Source organism: Kryptolebias marmoratus, linkage group LG6 (genome assembly GCF_001649575.2).
Source record: "Kryptolebias marmoratus isolate JLee-2015 linkage group LG6, ASM164957v2, whole genome shotgun sequence".
Lineage (NCBI taxonomy): Eukaryota > Metazoa > Chordata > Actinopteri > Cyprinodontiformes > Rivulidae > Kryptolebias > Kryptolebias marmoratus.
The window spans coordinates 19,431,392-19,448,628 of NC_051435.1; the positions used below are offsets into that span (position 1 = coordinate 19,431,392).

The 17,237-nt window shown below is 38.8% G+C and overlaps 1 protein-coding gene across 1 annotated transcript; it reads left to right on the forward strand.

Annotated features, from left to right (window-relative positions):
* Window positions 1–503: 503 nt before the first annotated feature.
* prkag3b (protein kinase, AMP-activated, gamma 3b non-catalytic subunit) lies at window positions 504–16,211 on the forward strand. Its single transcript, XM_017410125.3, has 12 exons — window positions 504–3,020; window positions 3,946–4,003; window positions 5,605–5,753; window positions 5,848–5,929; window positions 8,182–8,240; window positions 8,367–8,412; window positions 9,997–10,051; window positions 10,217–10,343; window positions 10,429–10,594; window positions 11,062–11,099; window positions 11,323–11,469; window positions 12,813–16,211. Exons 1-12 carry the CDS (start codon window positions 3,003–3,005, stop codon window positions 12,930–12,932), a joined length of 1,065 nt encoding a protein of 354 aa, XP_017265614.1. The 5' UTR covers window positions 504–3,002; the 3' UTR covers window positions 12,933–16,211.
* Window positions 16,212–17,237: the final 1,026 nt, after the last annotated feature.

Genomic DNA, 17,237 nt, shown 5'->3' on the forward strand with positions numbered 1-17,237 from the left:
GTGAAGGTTGGAACTTAAAAGGACTAGAAAAGGTCCTTAGTCGTTGCCTTTACATATGCACTGATATTCTTTCAGCTTCCCTTTATATTTTCTTGAGTTTTTGTGTTGTAGACGGACGATTTTACCAAATTCTTCCAATCTTCTTTTCTGAGACATGACATATTTCGAAACAGTTCAGGGTTTTGTTTTGTCTACACATTTGTTGGCAAACTGAAGATCATCTGCCGCATTTTGCCTTTAAAGACTTCAACTTTTACAGAAACTACTTCTGCACCAAATGCCCCAAATGATGTCTATATTACATCTCTATATAAACGCATGAAATCTCTGTGTTCTATAATGGCTGCAACAAAATGAAAAGCACAGTAGTTTTCTTTTTCTTTTTTTTTGCCTTGGGTGGTAATAAAAGTTTAAGAACTTGTAAAGTAATTGAAGATAAATTTTCTGTCAACGAACACATCGTTGTCATGGAACGATTGAGCAGCTTCCAACGCCGTGCAGCTGCTGTTTTCAGCAGATTATAGAAATAAAACACCCATTTTTATACATTTACGCTGCCGACTGTTTGAGACGAAAGATAAAAAAAAATGTGAAAAGTTTCCCAAAGATCAGCTGAAGTTTGGGAGCGAGCAGAAAGTGTCAGCTGTGTTCAGGAGGTGTCCTCCTGGAACCGCTCGGAGCGTCTATAAATAGTTAATGCTCAGTGAAACATGAACGTCTCACAGAGCCGGACCTCTGAAGCCTTAAAGCTGCAACGCTTCAAGGCATCGGCGAAGGTTTTCCTTTTTCAAAATAAAATCAGTCTTTCCTGTTCACTTAAATATTGTAGAGGTGAAGGATGTCAAAACCAAAGAATCGAGTTGTTACGGTCTCCCAAAGGAACACTTCGGCCATTTGAAATGGGTTTCTGCGGAGAAGTTATAAATGACCAGAGAAATTGCGTTTTCTGCAAAAATGCTGAAGTTTTCCAGAGAGTTAATAAATTGAATTGTTTAAGTTAAAACAACCAGGACAAAAGCTAAACTTAGCAAAACTTTAGCTATAACTTAAAATTATGTAAACCAAAGCTAAAAACCTAAATTGGCAAAGCATTAGCTAAAGCTAAAATGAGCAAAACAGGAGCTAAATGCTAAAAATAGCTAAAAGGTCAAAAGCTAAAAATAGCAAGACAAAAGCTAAAAGTAGCATAAGAAAAAAGAGCAAGTATGCCAAAACAGATTTCAAGGAACAATGTTTTATTTTTGTTTTTTTATGACTTGAAGAGCTCTCAATGTATATCTGTGAGTAAAACTTTTGTAAATAAAGTTAAATTCAACAATTATAAAAATTACAACTGCTAACTAGTCCCTATGAGATGACCATGTTGATGTATGAATTGTTAAAATGGTACAAAGTGTACAGAAGTAGTCTGTTTGCAAAAAAATAAGAAAAAACATATGAAAGGAACTATAAACAGGAAAATGGTGTGAAATGCCGAGTCAGCATTCGGTGCGAGGAGGAGGCCAGAGGAAATCCAGAAGTCCAAGGAGGGGAAGAGCCTGGTGGAGGCCCAGACTGGTGAGCCAGGTAAATGTCCTGGGAGTCGTGGGTTTCCTTTGCAGATGAAGATCAACTTTGGAGGATCATCAGAGAGGACTCTTCAGTGACCATGACCTCCGGAGGAGAATTTAAATCCAGCTGTCCAAAGGTTGAGAGGAGAGTGTTGACAAGAGACACAACAAAATCACAAGTAAGTTTAAAAACTTTTACTCAGATAAATCAACAAAAGAACCACTAGATCACCAAGGTTGCAGCTCAAATGGGGCTCGATTAAAGCTCTGAGCATGTAGACAACTTTTTGAACAACCTTAATTTGGAGAAACAGAGTTTAATACTGAGAGGACTTTAGTTTTAACACAGTTAAGACCAAACTAGAACTCTGCTGCCTTAAAACAACTCCAATCTCAAATATTTCAGTCTTTTTTGTTCGGATTACTGTCTTCTCCCAGCTCTTTCTCCCTCTTGTCTCCTTTTTTTTGTCTTTCCCTCCAGGTGGAGCTGTGAGCAAACTAATCAGCAGCATTCCATTTCCTGCTCAGCTGTTTCCAATAGTCCTCATCAGCACTGCTTATTACTTTTGCTGAAGGAACCTACATATGACCCTCAAAACCCTTTTCTCCAGCCTGGCACTTAATTTCAAATAAATTTGTTTATTACAAATTAATTTATTAAAAACTCAGAGGGACAAAACATTGACAATGAATGACATTTCTGTGAAAAAAATGACAGTAATGCATATATCTGAGCCAGGATCAGAGTCAGTGAACATGATTGGCCAATCGTAAATGCAAGATAAGATAGTGGGAGTGACGGGCGTCGGTCATGGATGCTGAATGCCGTATTTTTCAGTAAAAATGGATGAACATTGTTTTTTGTTGTTGTTGAAGTGAAAATGTGTAGTTTGTGGTGGCGATGAAGTCCAAACTGTGGGGAGGTAATCATGTTAAACTGGAGCAGCTGAAAGGACAGATTTTGTGTTATTTTTGGTAAATCTGACACCATGGGGCCACATTGTCCCGTTCAGAGACTCTGTTCGTTTCCTTCAGACAAACTGAGCTGGTGCTGATGAAATGGTCCGGTCTAATAACTGGGACCACATGATCCTGCAGGGTCATTGTTAGCTACCTCCAGCCCCTCCTACCCCCTCCTCTCCCTCCCTCTGAATACCACAGGCCTCTCTCACCCTTTGGTCCAGATTTAGACCCCAGTCTCTCTCAGGCTGTTGGACCCAGCTGTCTAAAGATTCACCGATCCTCTCAGCAGATCCTACTTTTCTTTGGTTCCTGATCCTGCACCTCTCCTTCAGTATCTGTTCTTGGTGCTGCTCTTCTCCAAGCATGCCTGCAATCCTTCATCTCCATCAGCTCCTCTGAGATGGTAGCAGGCCCTCGTCTCTCTCTCTCTCTCTCTCTCTGGTGACTGTGGTTCCACAGAGGCAGACCTGCGGCTCCTCTTCCTCAGCCATGGAGCCTTTTGCAGAAGTAAGACGCTGTTTATGTGATCCTTCAACTCATTTGAAACGGAAGGCTGAGCATTTCTCGAAAGAATTCACACCCCTCTTTGAACCCAGTTTTGTGTGAATAGCAGAAGACTGTGGACAAGCTTTTACCAGATCTGTAAATATCAGCTCTAATCAACATGTTTGACATTTTAACGTTTGGTTGGAGATGCGAAGTCCGTTGTTTTGAGACCTTCCTGTGAATCAGATGAGAATAAGAGCAACCTTCTTTGTCTCTCACTACTGTAGGACTTAGTGATGTATCTCAGGACGGCACAGTGGGGCAGTGGTTAGAGTCGCTACACAGCAAAAAGGTTCTGCGGTTCACCTTGTGGCCTTTTTATCTGGAGTTTGTATGTTCTCTCTGAGCATGCATGGGTTTACTCCAGGTACCATAAACATGCATGTATAGACATTGGTATCTCTAAAATTGTACCTAAGTGTGAGTGAGAGGGGGAATGGTTCTTTGTCTCATTTGTCATTTGTCTCATTTGTCTCTATGTGGCCCAGTGATGGACATGTGACCTGTCCAGGGTGTCCCCCGCCTCTCGCACGGCGACTGCTGGAGATAGGCACCAGCTGTTCAATGACAACGGTTTTTAGAAACATTAGGAATATCTTAGGCTGGATAGTACTTTGAGATCAAATGATTTAATAAGACACAAACTGAAAGAAACACAAAACAGACAGTTTCTGAAGCTATGAACACATTTTGAGGTCAGGCCTGATAAGCTTTCCCTGATTTTCCATATCTGACTGGGGAATGTTTTAGGCCAACTTAAAAATTCCGAATTCCAAGTTCAAATGACGAACGGCGAAACAAGCTTTGTATTTTTACATAAGTAAAAACATATTCATTACACATTTTTTATTTCTGTAAATGTAACTGTTTGCTCTTCCTCTTACAGATCCCTTTGTTTGAGATGGACGAGTATGAGGAGGAGGACATTCTCTCCATTAACAAACGTAAAGAGGATGAAAATGAGATGTTTTTGATTTGCTATACAGTGAACTGCAAAGTATTCACCCCCACTGACATTTTCTTTGTTTTGTTGCCTTAGAACCACAAATTTAAAAAGAACTTTTTGGGGGTTTGTATATATATATTTTTTTACTTCATCAGTTATGCACCAACCAGGCTGCTCTATTCAGTGATTCCCAACTCCAGTCCTGGAGGAACACTATCCTGCATGTTTTAGTTGTTTCTCTGCTCTTCAGCAGCTCTTTAAGTTCTGCAGAAGCCTGTTAATCACTCACTCACTCAGATCAGGTGTGTCAAAGCAGAGAAACAACTAAAACATGCAGGATAGTGGCCCTCCAGGACTGGAGTTGGGAATCTACATGAAAAGTGAAACTCCAGCTTGGATGCCAATGCACATAAAAAAACAAACAGTGAAAGTTAGAGGTCTTGTTTATTTCTAAGTTATTTCATACAGATATTTAACTGTAATTGATTGCAAAGACATTCAAGAATTGTTGGCAACAGAAAACTGTTCAGCAGCTGATACGTTAAAAGCACGACGATGACAAAGTTTTAAAACCATGATAGTGCAAAGAGGTTTCAAACACAACAGGCCAGTGATCAGAAAACACAGCATCACATATTTCAATGCTTAAAACTGGTAATCCAAAAGACAACACAAGATCCAAACACAATGTTTATTATTTTAAACCAACACTGATCTGTACTTCTCCATAACTTTATCTCTGACCTGTGTGTAGAGTCCCTTGGGCTTCATGCTGCCATTGCTTGGTGGTAGCCCACACTAGAGGCTTTTCCATACTCCATGAGAAGTCACAAAGTTAGCTCTCATTCACGTGGTTGTGTGACAAAAATTGCATCCTTTTTGTTCATGTATTTCTTCATCCGCCCCTTCGCGACACAAGGTCTGGGCCAACCTTTTTTGAAGGAAGTGCATCTCGGCTGGGCAGCGTCGGGACACGTTCCCTTCATTTGCTCATTATTGTGCACCGTCAAATTTACAAATGCCTAACAGTGTGTACTGTCTCAGTTGGTTTAATAAACACATCTGGTTGGTAAGGGAAGCAAAAATCTGTACAAGGACAGGAGAGTTGAGAAGCCGGCAGGAAGAAACTCGTTTTAAAGCTGTAGGAGGAAGGGGGAGATTTCCGGGAGGTCTGATCCTAGTGTCTCGTAGAGGTGTGTGTGAAAACGATCGGCTCACAACCACGTGACCGCGAAATGACTTCTCGACTTCTTATGGATTATGCTGGAGCCTCAAGGCTTCTACATGCTCTACAAGAACTGAGGAAATTGTTCTCTCTTCCTGTTTTTTTTTTTCTTCCAGTTACAAAATGTAAGTGTGCAACCAAGTAAACATCACTTGCACCTTGGCTCTGGCCCTGGTAGAGAAACAAATCAATATTTTACTGCAGAGAGATTTAACACACTTACAGTAGAGTGGAGGATCTTCCACAGGCTCCTCCAGACCAGGTTTTTCTGGTGGAATAGTTTCACTCCTTTCTGCCAGAAAATCACACACGTCAAATCACAAAAAGCTTTTATTTTTGATTCAAGTTTTTTCTTTTGTGCTGTTTATTTTTAGGTGTCTGTACATATGCAACATACCCTTTGGCCCCCCCTGCAGATGTGGACCCCGACACCTTCACGTACATGAACTTCATGAAGAGTCACAGCTGCTACGATGCCATCCCCACCAGCTCCAAACTGGTCATCTTTGACACAACACTGCAGGTAGGATGATTTGCAGCAAAATGACTAAGAAATAATATGATTAAAAAAAACTACACACAAATTTTAGATTGTCACGACAAGGTGTTTTTGTCAGGTGAAGAAAGCTTTCTTTGCCTTGGTGGCAAATGGCGTGAGGGCAGCGCCACTGTGGGACAACAAGCTGCAGTGTTTTATCGGTGAGAAGAACCACATGTCTGTGTGTTTCCAGGTTACTGCTGAATAGCTTTAAAGTCACAGCGGAGAACTTAGAAAGCATTGTTTTCAACGAATGTGAGTACTGGCACTGTAGTACAATGATTGTTTTTTTTCTTTAGTCAGAAAAGGCACTTTCACAAAAGAATTCCACAAAATCGCTGTCCTACGCTTCCTCTGACCAACGGAGTCAGCCACGTCCCGCATGGAGCAGAAAGCAGCTGTGTTGACAGGGAGCACAACGAATGAAATGTGTGACGGACGTCTCCCTCGAATCGTTTTCAAAACACGACTAACTTCAGTTCAGTTTAGTGATCCTCTTTGTGGTTAACTAATTTTTTAAACACTATACATCGATCTTCCCTCAACAATAAATCTGTCTGTTGTTATTTAATCATGCAACCAGGTGCTCGCACAGATCGTATGCCATTACTTCATCACATTATCAAGCCGTAAAGCCAGCTTACCTTTTCACATGTTGACTGTTTACTCTGTTACTACCTCTTTTGGTGGCACAAAAGTGCATCAGGGGCGGCTTGGCCGGTGATCCAATAACACTGAACAACCACAAACCATTAAGTCTAAGTTACAAAAACACAATTCTTTTTTAAATATTTTTTTTTCAATGAAGAATTTTGTTTATAACAGCTGAAAATTACAGTGAGAACCTGCATCCAAGTCTTAAATGGCCAAGACTGACATTTCATTGTACAGTAGCAATTATCTCTATGTCAGTAATCAGAAACTTCCTGACACATGCCAGTCCATGCCAGTCATTCCTTCTGTGTCACTAAATGTAACCACTCAGAAGCAGTGTAAAACAAATCCCGATTTCATGCATTTTACCAGTGTCTTATGGGTAATTTAGTTTATATGACTGTAGTTTACAGGTGGTGACACTGCGTACCGGCAGTATGCAATAAGAAGTGATGATATGCTGAGGAAAAAATTCAGAAGTGCCAGTACTATGTACCGGTGAATACAAGCCCACTTCAAGCACTGACATATTTTCTACTGGAGACAGCTCAGGCCTGCAAGTGGGCCATTCCAGAACCCACCCCCTCTTCTTCCCAAGCCTTTGGAATGTGAGCAGAATGTGGTTTTACATCATGTCCCTGGAAAAGATGTGGTCCTTTAAGGCAGCAGATAGTGCTGTAAAATTAATGCTGTCATCACAGAACCCTGATCCAAGCTCAGACCATCCAATCACAGAACCAGGCTTTTGGAGTTGTTACTGACAACAGACTGGACTATTTCTTCCAACAAGGATCTGGAATACAGATCCGTCTGAGCACAATTCATGTTTCCACTGTGTGATAGTCCATCCCAAATGGAGCCCAAAGAAGTGGGTGCCATTTGAAGCAACATTTGTGAATGTAGCTCTGTTGTAGAGCTTGACAAAGGTTTCCCAAAGTAATCTGTAGGCCATGTGGCTTTATGAGTTGCTGATGAATGGCAGTCCTTGATGCAGTGCTGTCTGAGGGATCAGAGATCACACCTGTCCAGCTTAGGCTTGCTCCCTTGTCCTTTAAACATGTAGATTCATCCAATTTCCTTGATCAGTTTCATGATATTCTGTTCCAGATCCAGTACAGAATCAGTCACAGAATACCAAGTAAAATGAAGATGACAAGACAAAACAGACAATCTTCTGGCTTCACACTGTCTGCTATGAAATATTGATGTTGTACTTGGAAAAATGAAAGGGTCAACAGTATTTTCTATTCTTATTTTTGATTGGGCTGCAGTGCAGTGAGAAGAGTTTCAGTTCTACAGCAGCTGACGTTGAAAAAGTTTGTGATCTCCAGTTTCCTCTCTGGTGTCAAATGTTTGTGAGGGAAGCAGGTCAGGGTGTTGCATTACAGACAGGACAAAACACTCTGCTCCCCGCTGTGACATGTGTATTTAAAGTGGTGCCAGCTTTAAAAATGCATGTTAAGCTTCTGGGTGTCCACAGATTAAACACACTTGAAGATTGTTGCAAACCTGTGAGGTTAAAACTGGTTTTCACAAACAGACTTCCTCCCACACATCAAAGACATGTATGTTAGGTTAATTGGTAACTCTGAATTGTCTCTAGGTGTGAGTGAGAATGGTGAATGGTTGTCTCATATATGTGTCCCTGTGATGGACTTGTGACTTGTCCAGGGTGTACCCTTGATGTCAAAAAAATACACCATACCTCCTGCAGGATGAAGCATTGTGTCACAGGATGGTTTTGTGTTTGTGTGTGCAGGTATGCTGACAATCACTGATTTCATCAACATTCTCCATCGTTACTACAAGTCTCCCCTGGTGAGCTGAGTTCATGTGACTTTAAAAATCTCTGTTAGTTATCCAGAGTTAAAAAGAAGCATATCAATCAAGACTTAAACATTGCCTCCACTGAGAGTTGAAAATGAGATGCGTGTTTATCTGCAGGTTCAGATCTACGAACTGGAAGAGCACAAGATTGAAACATGGAGAGGTCTGAAAATCCCATTCACCTGCTAATATGCAACTTGTGCTGAGTGTGTGATTTATGGAACATTTCATTTTCCTTAAAGGAGACATAGTATTATGAAACAGGATTCTGGCTGGACAGCATATTTTTTGGTGACAGAAATAAAATGTTCTGGAAAACAACCTGTAGTGTCACATTAGGTCTGAATCCAGCTTACCTACCTTATCAGTAAGCTGTGTAGATTTGCAGGGGAAACAGTTCAGAGTAAAATCCACTTTACTTTTATTTTCTCCAAGTTTCACCTTTATATCAAGATGCATTCACTGAACCCCAGAAGAGCAAAATCCAAACTGTTTTAACTCATTTGTTTTGCCTTTCTAAAAACTACAAAGTCTTATCTGTAGGTATTTTTTCTAGCTAAAATATGAATTCAGAAAGAAAAGACTTAATAATGCTCTGTCAGTATTTTGTCCAGTATATTCTACTCCAACAAAAAACTAATATTTGTCTATCTTTGTTTTTCCTCAATGATAGACAAATGATGAATGCTAATTCCAATTTTCTATTTGTCATCTAATGAAACATTAAGTTATTATAGACTTGTGGTTTTCATGATGTGGGGCACAACATCAAGGAAGGGTGCATCACAGCTCGTTTTTTTTCCTTTGGTCCTTCAAATGTTTTTAGGCAGAACCTGGACTGCCAAGCTCTGAAAGCCTCCTTCACCTTGATGGCCTCCATCACCTTCAGGCACCAATGGTCTTTAGTGAGGTGGCATACCACATCCCTCCTGGGGGTTTAGGCCTCCAGGAGTTGGATCGTCTAGGTATCCTCCCTCACTTGCCAGTCGACTTGCGTGGCACCCTACCTCCACAGTCCTCTTTGCAGGTGGAGGTGGCCTCCTGTCTTTTTTTTCGGGCTTGTGCTGGATGAACCCCAGGAGCCAAGGCTCCAGGGGTGTGCCTTGGTTTTTCTTTTCTGGCCAACGTACCCTGATGAAAGTGCTGTTTTACCATTGAGATCTTTGAATCTCTCTTTGTCTGACACCTCCCCTGAGGTCAATTTGACATGGAAGACCCAACCTGTTGCCCCAGACAACAAAGCCCCCCAGGATACGAGGGGTACGCAAACCCTTACACCACGTTAAGGTGACAATTCTGCAGACGGGTCCATTGCCTTGGTAGCATCGTCCTTCCATGTCCTAATGATAGTTCCTTTAAAACCATTATTAGGAAATGTAAAGATGATTCCACCACAGTAAACTGCCAAGAAAGGGTTGTCCACCAAAAGCCATGAACATGATTTTTCACATATTTTTTTAAATCGTTGTTTTCCTATATACTGTATTTTGGAGGTTTCTGATCCTCCAGGATCAGTTTCAGTGGAGGTGGAAACCCAGTTCAGCAGCATGAGAGGATGCAGATGGTGTTTTCTGCCTGATCCTCAACCACATTTATCCTTTGTTTTTCTTTCCTTCCTTTTTCACATGAAAACAAATCATAGACATTATATAAAAACCTCAAACACTGTCAGCTTGATAAGTCTCCTTTAAAGAAACTTTCACATTTGCTTGAGATTGTGTTGTTTAGCTTGTGTTTCTGTCTGCAGAAATCTATCTTCAGTACTCTCTGAACAGACTAATCAGCATCACACCTGAGTCCAGGTGAAGACAAACTTTATTATTATTTTTTTTTAGTTCTGACTCAGTATATTTTCAACCACTAGATCTTATGAAATAATGGATACTGAGGTTCATTTTAGTTTTTTAAATACAATATATTCTGAGACCATGTGAAAACCTAAGCATAATATATATTTGTCTCTACAGTCTGTTTGATGCCATCTACTCCCTGTTAAAGAATAAAATCCATCGGCTGCCAGTGATTGACCCAGTGTCAGGAAATGTGTTACACATACTAACTCACAAGCGCATCCTTAAGTTCCTCCACATTTTTGTAAGCAGACATTTAATTTTGTAATCCCACAGTAAGATATGGAAATATGAAGGCTTTAACGAAACCATTATGTCTGCTCTTTCAGGGATCCATGATTCCCAAACCAAGGTTTCTTCAAAAGCAAATAAGTGAGGTGCCAATTGGTACCTTTAAGCATATTGCAACAATCCAGGAATCTGCTTCTGTCTACGAAGCTTTGACAGTGTTTGTGGAGAGAAGAGTGTCAGCATTGCCTGTAGTCAATGAGCAAGGTAATCCAAAATGAAGCAAACACTTAAGGTTTAATTATCACCTGCTGCAATGAAAAGCGATCATGTACTTGCTTTTGTGAGTGTGTGTGCATATGTTTGTTTAGCAAACACAAAATTGGCCATAACTCAGTCATTTATACAGATATTGACCTAAGATCTAGTGTGATAGGGGCTACAAGAGTGCTAACATCTTTGTTTAATGGCATTGACATGCAAGGTGATAAATGACATGCATTCCTTTAAGGATTCCTGCTTTCATTTCCTCTGTATTCCAGTTCATTCAGTAGCGTCTTATCTAATTACTTCTTAGTCAAACTGTCTTAGAGATGCTGGACTTCTTTTGGATGAGTTTAAAGCAGATGATGTGTTGTAGCAGGATGTTATGTAGCCACATCGTCAGCCTTTGAAAAAGCTGATTTGTGAATTTTTGGCAGCTTTTGTCTCATCTCTCTGTATATCCCTTGCAGGTAAAGTGGTGGCTCTGTACTCCAGGTTTGACGTCATTGTAAGTACATTTTTTTTAAAACTATTTAGTCATTTTGTCATGTTTGATCAATAACTACTCATAAGATACTATTTTAATAAAATATCTCATGAACCACTGGACAGAATTTAGTGAAACTCTCGGAGTCTACAACATCATTGCTACTTCTATATTAGAAACAAATTCAAAAGCAGCTATTGTTAAATTAATTAAGTATAACCACTATCCTCTGTCTGTCTTTAAGAACCTTGCGGCACAGAAAAACTACAATAACCTAAACATGACGATGCAGGAGGCCATTGCTTCCAGATCCTGCTGGGTGGAGGGAGTACTCAAGTGTTACCCCCATGAAACACTGGAGACCATCATTGATCGCATTGCAAAGGCTGAGGTACTCCACTGCAGCTTCATTAAATGTGCCATGAAGAACCGTCACACATGGATTAATATTATTGGACTGATATTAATGGCAGGGGGAAATAAGTTCAGCCTTGTGAAGCAGTAAAAGATACAAAATGTGCATTCCCAGTAATAAGTCAGGCTTGTTTCCATTAAGTGTGGGATTACACCAGAATTATCCTTTGTCACAGATTTTGTTCACAACTTTAGGAGCAGCCAAAAGGTGGGAGGTCTTTAGTTTTAGGGGTTTTTGTGTTTTGTGGTTTATGTGTCCTGTTCGCCTTGTTGAGCCAAGTTTGCAACTGGGAAAAAGATCAGCACCTCCAAGTCTGAGGACATGGTCCTCAATCGAAAAAGATTAAACTGCCACCTTTGAGTTGAAAATGAGCCACTGCCCTAAGTGGAGGTTTTCAAGTAGCTCTAGGTCCTGTTCATGAGCGGGGTTAGAATGGAATGGGAGAGGCAGATTGTGACAATGTCTGCAGCGATGCAGATACTGTACCAATCTGTCATGGTGAAGAGAAAGCTGAGCAGAATGGAAAAAGCTCTCAGTTTAACAACCAATCAATGTTTCAACCCTTACTTTTGGTCATGAGCTATGAATATTCCCCGAATGAATGAGATCATGAGTACAAGTGGCTGAAATATATTTCCTCTACAAAGTCAAGTAGATGTGCTGTTTCTCAACATCAAAAGGAACCGGTTGAGGTAGTTTGGGCATCTGATAAGAATGCCCTCTGGGGATCCAAAAGAAATGTTTTAGACATGTCCCACTAGTTGGAGATCTTGAGGAAGACCTGGGATATGCTGAAGAAATTATATGTTACGACTGACCTGGGAGCAATTTGAAGTTTGTCTCGATAATTTGGAGGAGAAAGCTGGGGAGAGGAAGGTCAGGGGATTTTTGCTTTAACTGTTGCAACTTGATCTTGGATGAGCAACAGAAGATATACATGCTTTGTGTCTTTGTGCATAGTAGGTGAAACAAAATAGTGCTTCTGTTCTGCAACAAGTGTCTTTGTAAATTGGTTTTTGAAAGTATATTCTCATACAGTAGTTCCACATTATGGCTGCAAAGACAAGTCCTCTTTGGTCATTTACTCCTCAACAAATCCAACTGGCCAAGACCTATGATGATTTGAGCTTACATACATGATGCCACCATAAATGAATACACATTTAAAAGCTTACAGCCATAAAAATGTTGTCAAATACAATTTATTTTATTTTTCACAATTAATTGTCCTAACTGAAAACTCCCATTGCCTTAAATAATGTAGCTAAACTTGTCTGTGTTATAGATACGAACTGAACCCTTTTGTATTTACCCATCAGGTGCATCGGCTGGTTTTGGTTGACAGGGATGATGTGGTGAGAGGAATTGTTTCTCTGTCTGACCTTCTACAAGCCTTGGTTCTCTCGCCAGCAGGTATTGATGCTCTGAACGCCTACTGACAAACCTTCCTCCCATCCCTTTCTCCCTCACTCCTCTGGACACTCATGTATCCTCCTGATGTCTTCCCGTTATGGAAAGGTTTTCATTTCTTCTGACAAAATTCTTCATGCTCCAGTTGCCAACAAGTGTCTTCCTCTCATCCTTTAAATCCTGGAATATTTCTCTGTCTGTAAATTATGTTCCTAATCCTTTAAGTTGTCCTCAGAGACTCCTGCCAAAAATTATTGTCCTTATTTCAGACTATGTACCAATGAAAGTTGCTCAACCCACTAAGTTCTTCTTATCTTAAATCTTCTGCTCCAACACCTTGACAGGGCCTTTGCTTGAGACCTACTAAGTGCTCTATCAAGATTTATCCACTTTCTTTAACATATACTCTTTAACAAATACTTTATGTCCCCTCAGCCAAAGTTTGTTGGTTCCTACACCTCTACTGGTTTTTCTGTCGTCTCTCTAAACATTCAAGCAAATTGTTGGAACCTCTCACATCAAACCCTCATATCCCCCTACCTTCGTCAGCTAGTGTCTTTATGCTGCATTGCTCTCTCTAAAACAGCAGTGTCTAATCCTGGTCCTGGAGGGCCACCATCCTGCATATTTTAGTTGTTTCTCTGCTCTGACACACCTGATTTGAATGATTGAGTGACTAACAGGCTACTACAGAGCTTGAAGACCTGCTGAAGAGGTTAAGCATTTTAATATAAACTATTTTCTTTTACTTTCTTGGATTTATCTAGTCATGTGAAAAAGTAAACCTTTTTTTTTTTTTTTAATTTAAGGATTTTCCAATGAGATCTTTTGGATTTCATCTGGCCCTAAAATGAGGTTAAAAAAAAATCAAAAAACACAAACAACATGATATATTACTTTGCGTCATTAATTATTTACTTAACTAAGACTTTAACATATGTGCTACACTCTTCACAACCTAAAAGAATGTAGCTGGATTGCAGCACACTTTGAAAACCTCTTTCAGTGTGAAGAGAATCATGATGCTGCTATTTTCTGCATCCCAGAGAGACTGCCCCACCCTCACAATGTTTTATATATGGCGCCACTCTGTCGGACTGTGTCAGGAACAGCTACATGCAGAGGATTACTTCAAACTAGTATCACACTACTGCCACGCATTTCTTCTCATTGCCATGTAGCCTAGGCAGGGCCACTTCTTGAAATTCTCAGCAACCAAGCCACACCAGTGCATGGGTCCCAAATCAAGGATATGCTGCCTCCACAGTGATTTATTTAATCAGTTTATTGGACAGGGACCATGTATAATCACATTAATCACAACAAACATATTCTTTGTACCATATTGTAGCTGTCAGAGCTAATTTCTATCTGCAGTTCCTGAGATAAACCACCACAATCTCATTAAGGAAGTTTTGTGCATTCTCAAAAATCTTTATGGAGTTATCATGCTCTATCATATCTTTGGACACCTACTGCATCCTGAAGACCTCGCCAACACATGTAAAAAAAAGGGTGAAGGAGGCCTAGGCAATATGCCACAGCAATGTGTGAAAAACTAAGAAGACAATTAAACAATTAAAAAAGCTCAAAATCTGTATTGCTCATTTTGGCAACTTTGGAGTCAGGCATTTTGTTTGTTTTTTAGTCAAATAAATATCTTTGTGTAATATGTTGTGTTTCTGTCCAGCTGTGGTTGTATTCACCCATTTGTATATCCATGGGGATATTCCAGAAAGGAGCTTTAACAAACTAAGTTTATTCTTAAACCGTTAACTTTCCCTGAGAGGGGAAACTCCAGTTTTGTGGTTCCATAACGGCTGATTACATTGCAGTTAAAATAACTCTGAGTGTCTTAATCTTGAGTTAAGAGCTGTGGGGGTGTATATTGAATTATGTAAAGCTTGAGACACAATCAGTCATTCGTTGCTCCTGCAGAAATGTGAACGATATGAAATAATAGGTGTTGTAAATCACTGAACAATAGGTTTCAATCTGTAAAAATCAATAATACAGTTAAGGAGAATACCCTGTGGTGTTCCACAAGGTTCAATATTGGGACCAAAATTATTTTTAATGTACATAAATATTTGTTCTGTAACTAAGTTAAAAACTATATATATATTACAGATGATACCAACTTATCTAGTTCAGGAGTAGATGTAAATAATTAGTAAAAATCGTTGAAAGTGAACTGATTTGGTTAAAAAATGGTTTGATGTTAATAAGTTGTCTCTTAATGTAAATAAAACTACATTATGTTGTTTTGTGGCATTAGGGACAATTTGGATAGTTGAAGTTATGTTTTAAGGTATGGTTATAAATCATAATCTTTGTAAATCAGATGTAGCATATATAAAATAAAATAAGTTATCAAAAACTGTTTGTATTTTGTATAGTTAGAGACATATTGGATGTAAAATGTTTGCATATATTGTGCTGCTCTATTGTAATGGCATATATGTTACATTGTGTTGAAAACAAATTTAAACTTCAAAAAAGAGCTGTCAGAATAATACACTAAGCTTCTTATAATGATCAAAGAAATAATCTTTGTTATTTACTCCAGACAGATATTATGTTTCTGATAACAATTGTTTGTTTATCATGTTGTAAATTATGGCCTTCCTGGCTGATTATACTATTTTTTTTATCATTAAGTCAAGTACAATATCATTTATGAAGGTTATTTATATTTGAAAGTAAGAGTGAAAACTGCATTTCATTGTTAGTGGGGAAAATAACAGGAACATTTATTAAGAGCAATTTTTAGGGGGAACTTAAAGGTGTGATCAAGTGTATTATTGTAAAATGAACAGATGGATCCCATGTTCTACTACTAAGTACGATTATATAATTGGTACATATTTGGGTTTAAAAAGCTTTAAAATTGAAGTTGTGTTATATTGTCATGTGATGTTTTGTGAAGATTGTGATGTATACAGTTTTTTTTTCTTCTGTTTTAGATAAAACAATAAAAAAATTAAGCTTTGCTTAGCTTGTTTGCTGTTAAGGTTCTTTTTTAATTAGGAATTTAAATAAGTGACTTTTGATTATTATAAATGTCTTGTGTTCATACGAAGAATTATGAAATGTAAGAGAGGTCTGTGTTTAGAAGCTGCAGCTTCAGCCTTCCACCCTTTTGTTTGGACTGCTTGGATTACTTGTTTATCTTAGACATTAGACATTGTTCATGTACATTTGCTTGTTTTTTGTCTATTTTTTTTGTTTCTTTTGTTTGTTTGTTTTTACATTACTGTACTTTTGTTGTTTCAAATTTTAAAGAACTAAAAAAAATATTAAAGAACTAAAAACAACAACATCAAAAAAGAGTTTATTGGAGGCATTTTTTTGCATTTTAAGGCACACCTCAAACACACTGCTTCTTTGTGTGACATCGTCGGAAAATTGAAAGTTGATAGTAACTTAATACCAGCCGTTGCGACCCATAAATCTATCTGGAATTGTCCTGATTGGCTACTCCGAGTCTGGATTCAACCAAAGTTTTACCCACATAAATTAAAACCTAAGCAGTAGTGACAAGAACAGGCAGGGATGGAGAATCTTGTACAGGAAGGCACTCTGATTATTAACATGTTCGCTTTCTGATTCTGGAAAAACTATGTCAATCACTTTCTTTTTATCCCTGCTTTATAACCTTTTAATAATAACAACAACAGAAAAAATGACACTGATGCAACACTAAAACTGACTGATTGTTAAAGTCAGATAAAGCAAATGTTGATTCCGTTTTGTGCGTGTGTCTGCTGTGGCCAACAGGGGGCAGCAAAGCACCTCAAAGAAGAAAAAAAACTTATAAAGCGAAATATATTTTAGAGACAGATGACGGCGCGCACTTCTGAGACTCAGGTAGGTTTTACTCTCTGATGTTAATGAAGCATTTAATTTCAATTCAGTTCATTCATATTGCGCCAGTTCCCAACAAAAGTCATCTCAGGGCACTGTTAAAAATAATCAAATTAAAAAAAAAAACCCTAATCATTCAATTTGTATCCAGATTCAAATCCTAACCTGCTGCAGCCAGGTTTCTGTGGGACAAAATAAATCAACATAATGATCAGTTATCAAATCATACCTAACAGAGACTTAGATGAGAAAGATCTCATGTTCAGTAATCTACATTTAATAGTTGTAGTTTTTGTTCTGGTTTTGTTTTATGCAATTTATTTTTCTTAAGATGTGTTTTTGGTTTATTTAATTTGACTTGTGGGTGATAATTTAATGTTCTGAGTGTGAAGCGGTTAGTTACCGTCCTTTTATTTGTAACAAGGATTTTTAGGAGGAAGTTTAAAATTCCTGCTTCTATGTCTCTA

Excerpts from the sequence above, each read along its gene's own strand:
- prkag3b (XM_017410125.3), top strand. Across the intron at positions 5,754-5,847 it reads TCTTTGACACAACACTGCAG|GTGAAGAAAGCTTTCTTTGC; the intron begins GTAGGATGATTT and ends TGTTTTTGTCAG. Across the intron at positions 11,470-12,812 it reads ATCGCATTGCAAAGGCTGAG|GTGCATCGGCTGGTTTTGGT; the intron begins GTACTCCACTGC and ends TTTACCCATCAG.